General features: G+C 58.3%; 1 protein-coding gene across 7 annotated transcripts in view; it reads left to right on the top strand.

Annotated features, from left to right (window-relative positions):
* The window catches only part of GPAT2 (glycerol-3-phosphate acyltransferase 2, mitochondrial), a 25202-nt gene continuing 7871 nt past the window's right edge, over positions 1-17331 (top strand). For all 7 annotated transcript variants that reach the window (XR_008447182.1, XR_008447183.1, XM_054049577.1 and 4 more), the window contains exons 1-13: positions 1-86; positions 2676-2789; positions 3596-3669; positions 6912-7022; positions 7172-7300; positions 9066-9165; positions 9245-9381; positions 9468-9567; positions 11419-11628; positions 11709-11807; positions 13789-13862; positions 13927-14021; positions 14900-14970. Coding sequence is in view for 5 of the 7 variants with exons in the window: in XM_054049577.1 (XP_053905552.1) it covers positions 15-86; positions 2676-2789; positions 3596-3669; positions 6912-7022; positions 7172-7300; positions 9066-9165; positions 9245-9381; positions 9468-9567; positions 11419-11628; positions 11709-11807; positions 13789-13862; positions 13927-14021; positions 14900-14970 (1386 nt within the window). In the remaining 2 variants the exon portion in view is untranslated. The remainder of the gene's footprint in view (positions 87-2675; positions 2790-3595; positions 3670-6911; positions 7023-7171; positions 7301-9065; positions 9166-9244; positions 9382-9467; positions 9568-11418; positions 11629-11708; positions 11808-13788; positions 13863-13926; positions 14022-14899; positions 14971-17331) is intronic.

A 17331-nucleotide genomic window follows, 5' to 3' on the forward strand; every position in this document is an offset into this window, starting at 1 on the left:
GTGCCCCTCCCCCAATGCCCCTCCCCCCGCGGTGCATTGTGGGTCTCTCTGCGGTCCCTTCGGAGCGGGATTTGAGGCGGGAAAAGGTGAGAGACCCACAGCGGCCCTTATGGGGCACTGCCCCACACTTATGGGGCACTGCACCCCCACTTATGGGGTGGGGGGAGTGGGGAGTGAGCCCCAACTTGTGGGGACACTTATGGGGCAGCGAACCCCCACTTATGGGGCACAGACCCCTCACTTATGGGGCAGCAACTCCTCACTTATGGGGCACAAACCCCCACTTATGGGGCACCGAACCCTCACTTATGGGGCACAGAGCCTCCACTTGTGGGGCACCGACCCCTCCGCTTATGGGGCACCGACCCACCACTTATGGGGCACCGACCCCTCACTTATGGGGCACAGACCCCTCTGCTTATGGGGCACCGACCCCTCACTTATGGGGCACCGACCCCTCACTTATGGGGCACAGACCCCTCTGCTTATGGGGCACAGACCCCCCACTTATGGGGCACAGACCCCTCTGCTTATGGGGCACAGACCCCTCACTTATGGGGCACAGATCCCTCCGCTTATGGGGCACAGACTCACCACTTATGGGGCACAGACCCTCACTTATGGGGCACCGACCCCTCACTTATGGGGCACAGACCCCTCACTTATGGGGCACAGATCCCTCTGCTTATGGGGCACAGCCCCCCCCCTTATGGGGCACAGACCCCTCACTTATGGGGCACCGACTCCTCACTTATGGGGCACAGACCCCCACTTATGGGGCACAGACCCCCACTTATGGGGTCTATAGGGACTCGTGGGGCACCAACCACCCACTTATGGGGCTTATGGGCTCCAACCCCCCCCACTTATGGGGCAGCAGTCCCACACTTATGGGGCGCCGACCCCCACTTATGGGGCATATGGGGGCTGTGGGACACCAGCCCCCACTTATGGGGCACCAACCCCTCACTTGTGGGGCAGCACCCCCCACTTATGGGTCACAGACCCCCACTTATGGGGGCTGTGGGGTACCAGCCCCACACTTATGGGGCAGAAGCCTCACACTTGTGGGGCACCGACCCCCACTTATGGGGCTGTGGGGTGTGACCCCCAACTTATGGGGCATACGGGGACTGTGGGGCACCAGCCCCACACTTATGGGGCACCAACCCTCCACTTATGGGGCACAACCCCCCCACTTAGGGGGCTGTGTGGCTGCAACCCCCCACTTATGGGGCCGATGGGAGCTGTGGGGCACTGACCCCCTACTTATGGGGCTCCAGCCCCCCACTTGTGGGGCACCAACCCCCACTTATGGGGCACCAAATCCTCACTTATGGGGCACAGACCCCCACTTATGGGGCACCAACCCCCACTTATGGGGCACCAAATCCTCACTTATGGGGCACAGAACCCACTTATGGGGCCTATAGGGACTTGTGGGGCACCGACCACCCACTTATGGGGCTTGTGGGCTCCAACCCCCTCCACTTATGGGGCAGCAGCCCCACACTTATGGGGCACTGATCCCCACTTATGGGGCACCAGCCCTCCACTTATGGGGCACCAACTCCTCACTTGTGGGGCACCGACCCCCACTTATGGGGCACCAGTCCCACATTTATGGGGCCTGTGGGGCACTGACCCCCCCACTTATGGGTCCTGTGGGGCACCAACCCACACTTGTGGGGCATATGGGGCTGTGGGGCACAAGCCTCCACTTATGGGGCAGTAGCACCCCCTCACTTATGGGGCTGATAGGAGCTGTGGGGCTCCAACTTATGGGTCACCGACCCTCCACTTATGGGGCCAATGGGGCTGTGGGGTGTGACCCCCAACTTATGGGGCCCATGCGGCACCAACCCCCACTTATGGGGCACCGACTCCCACTTATGGGGCAGCAACACCACTTATGGGGCAGCAACACCACTTATGGGGCCTGTGGGGCACTGACCCCCCACTTATGGCAGATTCCCCCCATTGTGCCCCATAGCGCTGTGGGGCGCATTCCCCCCATTGTGCCCCATAGCGCTGTGGGGCGCATTCCCCCCACTGTGCCCCATAGCGGCTGTGGGGCGCATTCCCCCCACTGTGCCCCATAGCGCTGTGGGGCGCATTCCCCCCATTGTGCCCCATAGCGGCTGTGGGGCGCATTCCCCCCACTGTGCCCCATAGCGCTGTGGGGCGCATTCCCCCCATTGTGCCCCATAGCGCTGTGGGGCAGATTCCCCCCATTGTGCCCCATAGCGCTGTGGGGCGCATTCCCCCCACTGTGCCCCATAGCGCTGTGGGGCGCATTCCCCCCATTGTGCCCCATAGCGCTGTGGGGCGCATTCCCCCCACTGTGCCCCATAGCGCTGTGGGGCGCATTCCCCCCACTGTGCCCCATAGCGGATGTGGGGCGCATTCCCCCCACTGTGCCCCATAGCGGATGTGGGGCGCATTCCCCCCACTGTGCCCCATAGCGGCTGTGGGGCGCATTCCCCCCACTGTGCCCCATAGCGCTGTGGGGCGCATTCCCCCCACTGTGCCCCATAGCGCTGTGGGGCGCATTCCCCCCATTGTGCCCCATAGCGCTGTGGGGCGCATTCCCCCCACTGTGCCCCATAGCGCTGTGGGGCGCATTCCCCCCACTGTGCCCCATAGCGCTGTGGGGCGCATTCCCCCCTCCGCAGATGCTCCTTTGGGTCTCCGATTCGGGGCAGAAGATCGGAATCTTTATTCCATTCCTGAGGAAACGACGTCCGACGCTGCCGAGGAGCTGCGAGAACTGCGCCCGGAGGAGCTCCGTGAGAACCTCCGGAATGCAGGAGGGGACGGAACGGGGGATCCGGGGAGGGATCCATGGATGGAGGATCCGTGGATGGAGGGAGGAGGGTCCATGGATGGAGGGAGGAGGATCCAAGGATGGAGGGAGGAGGATCCATGGATGGATCCATGGATGGAGGATCCATGGATGGATCCATGGATGGAGGGAGGAGGATCCATGGATGGATCCATGGATGGAGGGAGGAGGATCCGTGGATGGATCCATGGATGGAGGGAGGAGGGTCCATGGATGGATCCATGGATGGAGGATCCATGGATGGTTCCATGGATGGAGGATCCGTGGAGGGTCCATGGATGGAGGGAGGAGGATCCATGGATGGAGGGAGGAGGATCCATGGATGGAGGGAGGAGGGTCCATGGATGGATCCATGGATGGAGGATCTGCAGAGGGATCCATGGATGGAGGGAGGAGGATCCGTGGATGGAGGATCCATGGATGGAGGGAGGAGGATCTGCAGAGGGATCCATGGATGGAGGGAGGAGGATCCCTGGATGGATCCATGGACGGAGGATCCATGGAGGACTCCCTGGAGGTGGTGGAGTCCCCATCTCTGCCGACGGTCAATGTTTGGGAGCTGCGGAGCTCCGGGATCGCTCCGTAGTTGTCCCATGAGTTCGGACTGCATCACCTCAAAGGTCTTTTCCAACCGATCCCGTCCGTCATTCCCTCAATTCCGGGACGCGGAGCTCAGGGCTGTTCCCATCCGGAGGTTCTCGCGGCTCCGAACCTCCTCCCCTCAGCGCTGATCCCACTTTTCCCTTCCAGGAGGACTTCTACCGCGCGGATTTGGGCTCTCTCGGCTTCCGCGACGCTCTCCGAGTGACGGAGGAGAACACCCGGTGAGGACGGAATGAGTTCGGGAGCACAAAACATTGGGATAACCCTTCTTTTTCCCACTTTTCTTCTCCGTACGGTCCCAATCCCTCCGGAAAGCCCTTCTCCCACCGCTCCCGGAGACGCTTCTCCATCAACTTTTCCTCCTTAATTATCCCAACCCGGAGTGATGGTCATTAAAATCATGGAGCGATCGTATCCGGAGGGTCAACATCGCGATGTCCGGATGGAGATCCGTGACCGGAATTGTCCCTCCAGAGCTCCATCCGGGATCCCATCCCATCCCATCCCATCCCATCCCATCCATCCCATCCCATCCCATCCCATCCCATCCCATCCATCCCATCCCATCCCATCCATCCCATCCCATCCCATCCCTCCCATCCCATCCCATCCATCCCATCCCATCCCATCCCATCCCATCCCATCCCATCCATCCCATCCCATCCCATCCATCCCATCCCATCCATCCCATCCCATCCCATCCCTCCCATCCCATCCCATCCATCCCATCCCTCCCATCCCATCCCATCCATCCCATCCCATCCCATCCCATCCATCCCATCCCATCCCATCCCATCCATCCCATCCCTCCCATCCCATCCCATCCATCCCATCCCATCCCATCCCATCCATCCCATCCCATCCCATCCCATCCCATCCATCCCATCCCATCCCATCCCTCCCATCCCATCCCATCCATCCCATCCCATCCCATCCCATCCCATCCATCCCATCCATCCCATCCCTCCCATCCCATCCATCCCATCCCATCCCATCCCATCCATCCCATCCATCCCATCCCATCCCATCCCTCCCATCCCATCCCATCCATCCCATCCCATCCATCCCATCCCATCCCATCCCATCCCATCCCATCCATCCCATCCATCCCATCCCATCCCATCCATCCCATCCCATCCCATCCATCCCATCCCATCCATCCCATCCCATCCCATCCATCCCATCCCATCCCATCCCATCCCATCCCATCCCATCCCATCCATCCCATCCCATCCATCCCATCCCATCCATCCCATCCCATCCCATCCATCCCATCCCATCCATCCCATCCCATCCCATCCCATCCCATCCATCCCATCCCATCCATCCCATCCCATCCCATCCCATCCCATCCCATCCATCCCATCCCATCCATCCCATCCATCCCATCCCATCCCATCCCATCCCATCCCATCCATCCCATCCCATCCATCCCATCCCATCCCATCCCATCCCATCCATCCCATCCCATCCATCCCATCCCATCCCATCCCATCCCATCCCATCCCATCCCATCCATCCCATCCCATCCCATCCCATCCCATCCATCCCATCCCATCCCATCCCTCCCATCCCATCCCATCCATCCCATCCCATCCCATCCCATCCCATCCATCCCATCCATCCCATCCATCCCATCCCATCCATCCCATCCCATCCCATCCCATCCCATCCCATCCATCCCATCCATCCCATCCCATCCCATCCCATCCATCCCATCCCATCCCATCCATCCCATCCCATCCCATCCCATCCCATCCATCCCATCCCATCCATCCCATCCCATCCCATCCCATCCCATCCCATCCATCCCATCCCATCCATCCCATCCCATCCATCCCATCCCATCCATCCCATCCCATCCATCCCATCCCATCCCATCCCATCCATCCCATCCCATCCATCCCATCCCATCCCATCCCATCCCATCCCATCCCATCCATCCCATCCCATCCATCCCATCCATCCCATCCCATCCCATCCCATCCCATCCATCCCATCCCATCCATCCCATCCCATCCCATCCCATCCCATCCCATCCATCCCATCCCATCCATCCCATCCATCCCATCCCATCCCATCCCATCCCATCCCATCCATCCCATCCCATCCATCCCATCCCATCCCATCCCATCCCATCCCATCCATCCCATCCCATCCCATCCCATCCCATCCATCCCATCCCATCCATCCCATCCCATCCCATCCCATCCCATCCCATCCATCCCATCCCATCCATCCCATCCATCCCATCCCATCCCATCCCATCCCATCCCATCCATCCCATCCCATCCATCCCATCCCATCCCATCCATCCCATCCCATCCATCCCATCCCATCCCATCCCATCCCATCCATCCCATCCCATCCATCCCATCCCATCCCATCCCATCCCATCCCATCCCATCCCATCCATCCCATCCCATCCCATCCCATCCCATCCCATCCATCCCATCCCATCCCATCCCTCCCATCCCATCCCATCCATCCCATCCCATCCCATCCCATCCCATCCATCCCATCCATCCCATCCATCCCATCCCATCCATCCCATCCCATCCCATCCCATCCCATCCATCCCATCCCATCCCCTCCATCCCATCCCATCCCCTCCCATCCCATCCCATCCCATCCATCCCATCCCATCCATCCCATCCCATCCATCCCATCCCATCCCATCCATCCCATCCCATCCATCCCATCCCATCCCATCCCATCCCATCCATCCCATCCCATCCATCCCATCCCATCCCATCCCATCCCATCCCATCCCATCCATCCCATCCCATCCATCCCATCCATCCCATCCCATCCCATCCCATCCCATCCCATCCCATCCCATCCATCCCATCCCATCCCATCCCATCCCATCCCATCCATCCCATCCCATCCCATCCATCCCATCCCATCCCATCCCATCCCATCCCATCCATCCCATCCCATCCATCCCATCCATCCCATCCATCCCATCCCATCCCATCCCATCCCATCCCATCCATCCCATCCCATCCATCCCATCCATCCCATCCCATCCCATCCCATCCCATCCCATCCCATCCATCCCATCCCATCCATCCCATCCCATCCCATCCATCCCATCCCATCCCATCCCATCCCATCCCATCCATCCCATCCCATCCATCCCATCCATCCCATCCCATCCCATCCCATCCCATCCCATCCCATCCATCCCATCCCATCCATCCCATCCCATCCCATCCCATCCCATCCCATCCATCCCATCCCATCCATCCCATCCATCCCATCCCATCCCATCCCATCCCATCCCATCCCATCCATCCCATCCCATCCATCCCATCCCATCCCATCCATCCCATCCCATCCCATCCCATCCCATCCCATCCCATCCCATCCATCCCATCCCATCCCATCCCATCCATCCCATCCCATCCCATCCCATCCCATCCCATCCCATCCCATCCCATCCCATCCCTTCCGGCAGATATCGCGGGTGGTTGGTCCGAAGGATTTGTGGTTTAATCGCTGTCTCCGGATGGAAAATTCCCGTTGATGTATCCCAAGATCTCCCGGAGCGGATCTGGAACAGCAGAAGGTAAATGGGAACCACCGGAGCGCATCCGGAGGATCTCCGATACCCAAATTGATCCCTTTGATCCCATCCCGGAGGAGCGGTGACGGCTCCGGTTTGAGGGCTGAGAGCTCCGATTACCCTTTGGATCCCAATTCCATCCCTTTTTCCAGGATTCGGGAGATCACTTCCGGACGATCCTTTGCTTCCGGAGGGGACAACGATTCCCAGCGGCGTTGGAAGGAGAAAGTCATGGAGCTCTTGGCTGAAATCCACTCTCCGCTCTCCTTCTTCCTCCTCAGGTTCGTGGGGAAAAACCGGGAATGGCGATGGATTCTCCTTCCCAAAGCTCTCCCACCTCCTGCGGGAGCGATCCCAGTGCCCCACTGGGAGATTCCCGATCCCATCGTTCCACGTCCCTTTGCTTTCCGGTGGGATTTGGGGCAGCGGAGAGTGCACAGAGCCCTTCGGAGAGGGCGGAGTGGGAAATGTTGGGAGAGAGGAGACACCGGAATCCCTTTGGGATGGGGGTACTCGGAATCCCTTTGGAGAGACACCGGAATCCCTTTGGAGAGACACCGGAATCTCTTTGGGATGAGGGTACCCGAATCCCTTTGGAGACACCGGAATCCCTTTGGGATGGGGGTACCCAAATCCCTCTGGAGAGACACCGGAATTCCTTTGGGATGGGGGTACCCAAATCCCTCTGGAGAGACACCGGAATTCCTCTGGAGAGACACCGGAATCCCTTTGGGATGGGGGTACCCAAATCCCTTTGGAGAGACACCGGAATTCCTTTGGGATGAGGGTACCTGGAATTCCTTTGGAGAGACACCGGAATTCCTTTGGGATGGGGGTACCCAAATCCCTCTGGAGAAACACCGGAATCCCTTTGGAGAGACACCGGAATCTCTTTGGGATGAGGGTACCCAAATCCCTTTGGAGACACCGGAATCCCTTTGGGATGGGGGTACTCGGATCCCTCTGGAGAGACACCGGAATCCCTTTGGGATGGGGGTACCCAAATCCCTTTGGAGAGACACCGGAATCCCTTTGGAGAGACACCGGAATCCCTTTGGGATGGGGGTACCCAAATCCCTTTGGAGAGACACCGGAATTCCTTTGGGATGGGGGTACCCAAATCCCTCTGGAGAAACACCGGAATCCCTTTGGAGAGACACCGGAATCTCTTTGGGATGAGGGTACCCAAATCCCTTTGGAGACACCGGAATCCCTTTGGGATGGGGGTACTCGGATCCCTCTGGAGAGACACCGGAATCCCTTTGGGATGGGGGTACCCAAATCCCTTTGGAGAGACACCGGAATCCCTTTGGAGAGACACCGGAATTCCTTTGGGATGAGGGTACCCCAATCCCTTTGGAGAGAGAGGGAGGAGACACCGGGATCGCTGTGTTCCTCTCTTGGGATGCCTCCTCCGGAGGATGGTTTCCGGCTCTGGAATTCCTCAGGAAAGAGCCGGAGCTGTTGGAAGGGCTCCAGAGGAGCACCCGGAGATGATCCGAGTGGAGCGCTTCCCGCGGGAGAACAGTCGGAGAGCGATGGGGTTGTTCCGATGGAGAAGGGAACGCTCTGATGGCTTCGATTGACCCTGAAGGGCCTCCAAGAAAGTTGGGAAGAGGCCTTTTCCGATGGTTTTTGGCGATGGAGAGGAACCGGAGAAGCGCGGATTTGGACTTCAGAGAATGAAGAATTCCATCGCCGGGAGGAGCGTTGGGGCCTGGGAAGAGCTTTTCCAGGGAATCGGTGGCTGTTCCGTCCCTGGAGGGGCTCCGGGAGACGTTGGATGGGATTCGGAGCCCCTCATCCCTCGGGAGGTGTCCCCTCGGCACACGGATCGGATCCGGATGGGCTTTGGAGACCCCAATCCCTGATTTTATGCTCTATCCCAGAATTCTCCTCACCTCTCACGGAGCTTCGCTTCGGAGCAGCGTCGGAAAGCGACTGTTGAGCCGAAGAGCCCCAATGTGGGGAAACTGAGGCCGAGACTCCATTCCCAACGGGAATTTGATCCCTGCGGAATGACTCAGTTCCCGTTTCTCTCCGTAGGTTTTGCCATTGGATTCTCCTGAAGGTCCTCAACCGCCTCCTGGTGAACCTCCAGGTGCACCGCGGGCAGACGGCGACGGCGCTGAGGGCCACCGCCACGGTACGGAACCCGGAATGCCATCCTCGGAGCCGCCGCCATTCCGTTGCCATCGGAATCATCATTTTTCCCTCTTTTCCAGTCCAATTCTCCGCTGGTTTTCCTCTCCACTCACCGATCCCAACTGGATGGACTCCTCCTCTCCTTCGTCGTCTTCTCGCAGGGAATGGGAGCGCTCCGGGTGGCGGCGGATGAGCGGCTTTGGAGCCGGAACCTACGGTAAAGGCGGGAATTCCATCCGGAATCCATTCCCAATGGATTCGCTCAACGGTTTGAGCGCTCGACGATGGCGTCTTCTTCTCCAGAGCTTTCCTCAAACGTCTCGGAGCCGTTTTCCTGCCGGCTCCGAAGGAGGAGAGGCGGAAAGAGGAGGAGGAAGCGCTCGCCGACGCCGTTGCGGCCGCGGTGAGTCCCATTCCGGCTTTTTGGTGGATGTGGGAATCTCCTGGAGGGTTGGGAGACCCCAAAAAGGGTCTGAAATGATGGATCCATGGGTGAAGAGCAACCTGATGAGGGTCCACCAAAGCCAACGGCGACGTTGGGGCACAGCGGCGCTCCAGAGGTGGTTGGAAAGTGCCGGAAGGGGATGTGGAGGTGGAGATGGATCCACCGTGAGGTGGAGTCGGCCACGAAACCATCGGAGTCTCCGTTGGGATCATCACCGCCGTCGGGTTTGGGTCCTTCAGCGCCAGAAGGACGTTGAGAGGCTCCGGAGTGCGTCCGGAGGTGGAGGAGAGATCGGAGAAGGACATTGGGGGTCCTTTGGCCTTGAGGAGAGTGAGGGGAGACCCTTATGGTGCTCTCCAACCGCCGGAACCGATGGAGAGCGTTGGGTTCCTCTCCCGATGGGAGGAGGGAACGCCCTCAGGAACCACCGGAGAAGCTTCCAAATGCACCTCCGGCGGAAATATAGCGCCGAAAGGGCCATCGGACGCCGCCCAGATGCCACCAGAGCTTCTCCAAACCCCTCCCAGATGCCACCACAGCTTCTCCAGATGGAAATACCTCTTCCAAACCCCTCCCAGATGCCACCAGAGCTTCCCCAGAGGGAAAAAGCTCTTCCAAACCCCTCCCAGATGCCACCAGAGCTTCTCCAGATGGAAAAAGCTCTTCCAAACCCCTCCCAGATGCCACCAGAGCTTCTCCAGAGGGAAATACCTCTTCCAAACCCCTCCCAGATGCCACCACAGCTTCTCCAGATGGAAAAAGCTCTTCCAAACCCCTCCCAGATGCCACCAGAGCTTCTCCAGATGGAAATACCTCTTCCAAACCCCTCCCAGATGCCACCACAGCTTCTCCAGATGGAAAAAGCTCTTCCAAACCCCTCCCAGATGCCACCACAGCTTCCCCAGATGGAAATACCTCTTCCAAACCCCTCCCAGATGCCACCACAGCTTCTCCAGATGGAAATACCTCTTCCAAACCCCTCCCAGATGCCACCACAGCTTCTCCAGATGGAAATACCTCTTCCAAACCCCTCCCAGATGCCACCAGAGCTTCTCCAGAGGGAAAAAGCTCTTCCAAACCCCTCCCAGATGCCACCACAGCTTCTCCAGAGGGAAAAAGCTCTTCCAAACCCCTCCCAGATGCCACCACAGCTTCTCCAGATGGAAATACCTCTTCCAAACCCCTCCCAGATGCCACCACAGCTTCTCCAGAGGTAAATACCTCTTCCAAACCCCTCCCAGATGCCACCAGAGCTTCTCCAGATGGAAATACCTCTTCCAAACCCCACCCAGATGCCACCAGAGCTTCTCCAGATGGAAATACCTCTTCCAAACCCCTCCCAGATGCCACCAGAGCTTCTCCAGATGGAAATACCTCTTCCAAACCCCTCCCAGATGCCACCAGAGCTTCTCCAGATGGAAATACCTCTTCCAAACCCCTCCCAGATGCCACCACAGCTTCTCCAGATGGAAATACCTCTTCCAAACCCCTCCCAGATGCCACCAGAGCTTCTCCAGATGGAAATACCTCTTCCAAACCCTTCCCAGATGCCACCAGAGCTTCTCCAGAGGGAAATACCTCTTCCAAACCCCTCCCAGATGCCACCAGAGCTTCTCCAAACCCCTCCCAGATGTCACCACAGCTTCTCCAGATGGAAAAGCTCTTCCAAACCCCTCCCAGATGCCACCAGAGCTTCTCCAGATGGAAATACCTCTTCCAAACCCCTCCCAGATGCCACCACAGCTTCTCCAGAGGGAAAAGCTCCTGAGGCGCCACCGGATGTCCTCACCCCCACCCCATTGTCCGCAGTACGTGGAGGAGGTGCTGAGGAGCCGCCAACCCCTCCTGATCCTCCTGGAGGAGCCGTCGGCCTGGCGGCGGCTCTCGGCGCGGGCGCGGCGGTGGTTGGCGATGGTCCTCGGAGCCGTACGGGACGGCGCCGTTCCCGATGTCCTTTTGGTCCCGGTGGGAATCTCCTACGACGTCGTTCCCGGTGGTTTCCGAGGAGAAGGTCTCTCGGTGAGTGCCGGGGGGGGGGTCGGGAGGGGGCGTTTTGGCGGTGCCCTTCGTTGACGCCGCGGCGGTCGTTGTCTCCGCAGCCGTTGGGCGTCGGAGGCTGCGTCGGAGCCGCCGCTCGCGCACTCCGGAGGAGGTTCGGCTGCGCCCGCGTGGACTTCGCTCAACCCTTCTCCTTAAAGGTACGGCCGCCAACGACCCTTCCGCTCCGGAGGATCCGGGGTTCCATGGAGGATCTGTTCTTCTCCTGAGGATCCGGGGTTCCATGGTGGATCCGTTCTTCTCCAGAGGATCCGTGGTTCCATGGAGGATCCGTTCTTCTCCTGAGGATCCGGGGTTCCATGGTGGATCCATTCCTCTCCAGAGGATCCGGGGTTCCATGGAGGATCCGTTCTTCTCCAGAGGATCCGGGGTTCCATGGAGGATCCCTTCTTCTCCTGAGGATCCGGGGTTCCATGGAGGATCCGTTCCTCTCCAGAGGATCCGGGGTTCCATGGAGGATCCGTTCTGCTCCGGAGGATCCGGGGTTCCATGGAGGATCCGTTCTTCTCCAGAGGATCCGGGGTTCCATGGTGGATCCGTTCCTCTCCTGAGGATCCGGGGTTCCATGGAGGATCCGTTCTTCTCCAGAGGATCCGGGGTTCCATGGAGGATCCGTTCTTCTCCAGAGGATCCGGGGTTCCATGGAGGATCCGTTCTTCTCCTGAGGATCCGGGGTTCCATGGTGGATCCGTTCCTCTCCTGAGGATCCGGGGTTCCATGGAGGATCCGTTCTTCTCCAGAGGATCCGGGGTTCCATGGAGGATCCCTTCTTCTGGAGATCCGTTCTTCTCCAGTGGATCCGCTGTTCCCTGGAGGATCCGCTCTTCTCCTGAGGATCTGATGTTCCCCAGGGGATCCGGGGCACCTGGTGTTCCATGGAGGATGTGTTCTTCTCCTGAGGATCCGCTGTTCCCTGGAGGATCCATTCTTCTTCTGGAGATCCGTTCTTCTCCAGTGGATCCGTTCCTCTCCTGAGGATTTGGTGTTCTGGTGGATCCATTCTTCCTCTGGAGATCTGATCTTCTCCTGAGGATCCGCTGTTCCCTGGTGGATCCATTCTTCTCCTGAGGATCCGTTGTTCCCTGGAGGATCCGTTCTTCTTCTGGAGATCTGATCTTCCCGAGTGGGTCCACTGTTCTCTGGTGGATCCATTCTTCTCCTGGAGATTTGGGGTTCCCTGGAGGATCCATTCTTCTCCAGAGGATCTGATGTTCTCCAGGGGATCCGGGGCACCTGGTGTTCCATGGAGGATGTGTTCTTCTCCTGAGGATCCGGTGTTCCCTGGAGGATCCATTCTTCTTCTGGAGATCTGATCTTCTCCAGAGGATCCACTGTTCCCTGATGGATCCCTTCTTCTCCTGAGGATCCACCGTTCCCTGATGGATCCCTTCTTCTCCTGAGGATCCACTGTTTCCTGATGGATCCCTTCTTCTCCAGAGGATCCACTGTTCCCTGATGGATCCCTTCTTCTCCTGAGGATCCACCGTTCCCTGATGGATCCCTTCTTCTCCAGAGGATCCATTGTTCCCTGGAGGATCCCTTCTTCTCCAGAGGATCCACTGTTCTCTGATGGATCCCTTCTTCTCTGGGAGATGCGGTGTTCCATGGAGGATCCGTTCCTCTCCTGAGGATCCACTGTTCCCTGGTGGATCCATTCTTCCTCTGGAGATCCGTTCTTCTCCTGAGGATCCACTGTTCCCTGGAGGATCCATTCTTCCTCTGGAGATCCGATCTTCTCCAGAGGATCCACTGTTCTCTGATGGATCCCTTCTTCTCCAGAGGATCCACCGTTCCCTGATGGATCCGTTTTTCTCCTGAGGATCTGCTGTTCCCTGGTGGATCCGTTCTTCTCCTGAGGATCCGGTGTTCCATGGAGGATCCATTCTTCCTCTGGAGATCCGCTCTTCTCTGGTGGATCCGTTCTTCTCCAGAGGATCGGTGTTCCCTGGAGGATCCATTCTTCCTCTGGAGATCCGTTCTTCTCCAGTGGATCCGTTCCTCTCCTGCGGATCCCATGGGACCCCGATCCCACCTTTGGGACATTCCGGTGGTTCGGAGCGACTCGGTCGGTGCTGAGGACCTCTGAGCACCTCCACCTCCATTCTCGTCCTTCCTCCCCAGGAGTTTGTGTCGCGGCTGCGGCCGTTCCCCCCGGAGCCATCGCCGGAGGAGCTGTGGTTCCCCTCCGCCCTCGGGTGAGCGACGGCGGTGGCACCGTCGGACGCTCCTTCGGCTCCGATCTCATCCGCTCCTCTCCAGCGCCGCCGCTCCCGACGGACAAACGGCTCCGGAACCGCCCCGGGCGGAACAGGAGGAGACGGAGGAGACCTCCATCGGAATCCACTGCCTCTGCGGTGACTCTGTCCCTCTGTCCCTCTGTCCTTCTGTCCCCTCTGTCCCTCTCTCCCTCTGTCCCCTCTGTCCCTCTGTCCCTCTGTCCCTCTGTCCCTCTGTCCCTCTCTCCTCTGTCCCTCTGTCCCTCTGTCCCTCTGTCCCTCTGTCCCTCTGTCCTTCTGTCCCCTCTGTCCCTCTGTCCCTCTGTCCCTCTGTCCCTCTGTCCCTCTCTCCCTCTGTCCCCTCTGTCCCTCTGTCCCTCTGTCCCTCTGTCCCCTCTGTCCCTCTGTCCCTCTCTCCCTCTGTCCCTCTGTCCCTCTGTCCCCTCTGTCCCTCTGTCCCCTCTGTCCCTCTGTCCCTCTGTTCCTCTGTCCCTCTGTCCTTCTGTCCCCTCTGTCCCTCTGTCCCCTCTCTCCCTCTGTCCCCTCTGTCCCTCTGTCCTTCTGTCCCCTCTGTCCCTCTCTCCCTCTGTCCCTCTGTCCCTCTGTCCCCTCTGTCCCTCTGTCCCTCTGTCCTTCTGTCCCCTCTCTCCCTCTGTCCCTCTGTCCTTCTGTCCCTCTGTCCCCTCTCTCCCTCTGTCCCTCTGTCCCCTCTGTCCCTCTGTCCCTCTGTCCCTCTGTCCCCTCTGTCCCTCTGTCCCTCTGTCCCTCTGTCCCTCTGTCCCTCTGTCCCCTCTCTCCCTCTCTCCCTCTGTCCCTCTGTCCCTCTGTCCCTCTGTCCCCTCTGTCCGTCTGTCCCTCTGTCCCCTCTGTCCCTCTGTCCCTCAGTCCCTCTCTCCCTCTGTCCCTCAGTCCCTCTGTCCCTCTGTCCGTCTGTCCCTCTGTCCCTCTCTCCCTCTGTCCCCTCTGTCCCTCTGTCCGTCTATCCCTCCCATGGTGTCCGTTCCGTCTCTCCACAGACGCCATTTCCTGTTCCGCCATTTCCTCCGTGGGGGTCACTGCGGCGCTGCTGCTCCACAGACACCTCCAGGTGAGGCTTTAGGGTCCCTTCCCACCCAAATCATTCCATCACTCCATGAATCCAAGAGCTCATCCGGAGCGGTGGTGGTTCTCCACCCCTGGAGGGGTTCAAAGTTGGGTTCAATGGAGCTTTGGAGCCCCTCATCCATAGAGAGGTGTCCATGGCTGAGGTGGGACTGGATGATCTCTAAGGTCCCTTCCAACCCAAATCATTCCATGACTCCATGAATCCAATGGCTCATCCAGAGCGGTGGTGGTTCTCCATCCCTGGAGGGGTTCCCGGTTGGATTTGATGGAGCTTTGGAGCCCCTGATCCAGTGGGAGACATCTCTTCCCATGGATGAGGTGGAACTGCGTTGTCTTGAAGGTCCCTTCCAACCCAAACCATTCCATGACTCCATGAATCCAAGAGCTCATCCACAGCGGTGGTGGTTCTCCACCGCTGGAGGGGTTCAAAGTTGGGTTCGATGGACCTTTGGAACCTCTCATCCAGTGGGAGATGTCCATGGATGAGAGATGTCCATGGCTGAGGTGGACCTGGATGATCTCTAAGGTCTCTTCCAACCCAAACCATTCCATGACTCCATGAATCCAATGGCTCATCCAGAGCGGTGGTTGTTCTCCATCCCTGGAGGGCTTCAAAGTTGGGTTCAATGGAGCTTTGGAGCCTCTCCTCCAGCAGAAGACATCTCTTCCCATGGATGAGGTGGAACTGGATGATCTTTAAGGTTCCTTCCCACCCAAACCATTCCATCATTCCATGAATCCAAGAGCTCATCCACAGCGGTGGTGGTTCTCCACCCCTGGAGGGATTCAAAGTTGGGTTCAATGGAGCTTTGGAACCTCTCATCCAGTGAGAGATGTCCATGGCTGAGGTGGGACTGGATGATCTCTAAGGTCTCTTCCAACCCAAACCATTCCATCACTCCATGAATCCAAGAGCTCATCCAGAGCGGTGGTGGTTCTCCACTCCTGGAGGGGTTCCAGGTTGGACTCAATAGACCTTTGGAGCCCCTCATCCATAGAGAGATGTCCATGGCTGAGGTGGAATTGGATGATCTCTAAGTCATTTTCCAACCTAAACCATTCCATCATTCCTTGAATCCAAGAGCTCATCCAGAGTGGTGGTGGTGGTTCTCCACCCCTGGAGGTTGGGTTCGATGGAACTTTGGAGCCCCTCATCCAGTGGGAGACATCTCTTCCCATGGATGAGGTGGAACTGGGTTGTCTTTAAGGTCCCTTCCAACCCAAACCATTCCATGACTCCATGAATCCAACGTCATTCCATGAATCCAAGAGCTCATCCAGAGCGGTGGTGGTTCTCCACCCCTGGAGGGGTTCAAAGTTGGGTTCAATGGAGCTTTGGAACCTCTCATCCAGTGAGAGATGTCCATGGATGAGAGATGTCCATGGCTGAGGTGGGACTGGATGATCTCTAAGGTCTCTTCCAACCCAAACCATTCCATCATTCCATGAATCCAAGAGGTTATCCACAGTGGTGGTGGTTCTCCATCCCTGGAGGGCTTCAAAGTTGGGTTCAATGGAGCTTTGGAGCCCCTCATCCATAGAGAGATGTCCATGGCTGAGGTGGGACTGGATGATCTCTAAGGTCTCTTCCAACCCAAACCATTCCATCATTCCATGAATCCAACGGCTCATCCACAGTGGTGGTGGTTCTCCATCCCTGGAGGGGTTCCAGGTTGGATTCAATGGACCTTTGGAGCCTCTTATCCAGCAGAAGACATCTCTGCCCATGGATGAGGTGCAACTGCGTTGTCTTGAAGGTCCCTTCCCACCCAAACCATTCCATGACTCCATGAATCCAAGAGGTTGCCCAGAGCGGTGGTGGTTCTTCATCCCTGGAGGGGTTCCAGCTTGGACTCAATGGAGCTTTGGAGCCCCTCATCCATAGAGAGATGTCCATGGATGAGATGGAATTGGATGATCTCTAAGTCATTTTCCAACCTAAACCATTTCATCATTCCTTGAATCCAAGAGCTCATCCAGAGCGGTGGTGGTTCTCCACCCCTGGAGGGGTTCCAGGTTGGGTTCGATGGACCTTTGGAGCCCCTCCTCCAGTGGGAGACGTCCCTTCCCATGGCTGAGGTGGAACTGGATGCTCTCCAAAGCCCCTTCCAACCCAAACCATTCCATGACTCCATGAATCCAAGAGCTCATCCAGAGCGGTGGTGGTTCTCCACCCCTGGAGAGGTTCATGACCACATTGGATGGACCTTTGGAGCCCCTCATCCAGTGGGAGACATCTCTTCCCATGGCTGAGGTGGAACTGGGTTGTCTTGAAGGTTCCTTCCCACCCAAACCATTCCATCATTCCGTGAATCCAAGAGCTCATCCAGAGCGGTGGTGGTTC

This window comes from Cuculus canorus, chromosome 26, assembly GCF_017976375.1.
Source record: "Cuculus canorus isolate bCucCan1 chromosome 26, bCucCan1.pri, whole genome shotgun sequence".
Lineage (NCBI taxonomy): Eukaryota > Metazoa > Chordata > Aves > Cuculiformes > Cuculidae > Cuculus > Cuculus canorus.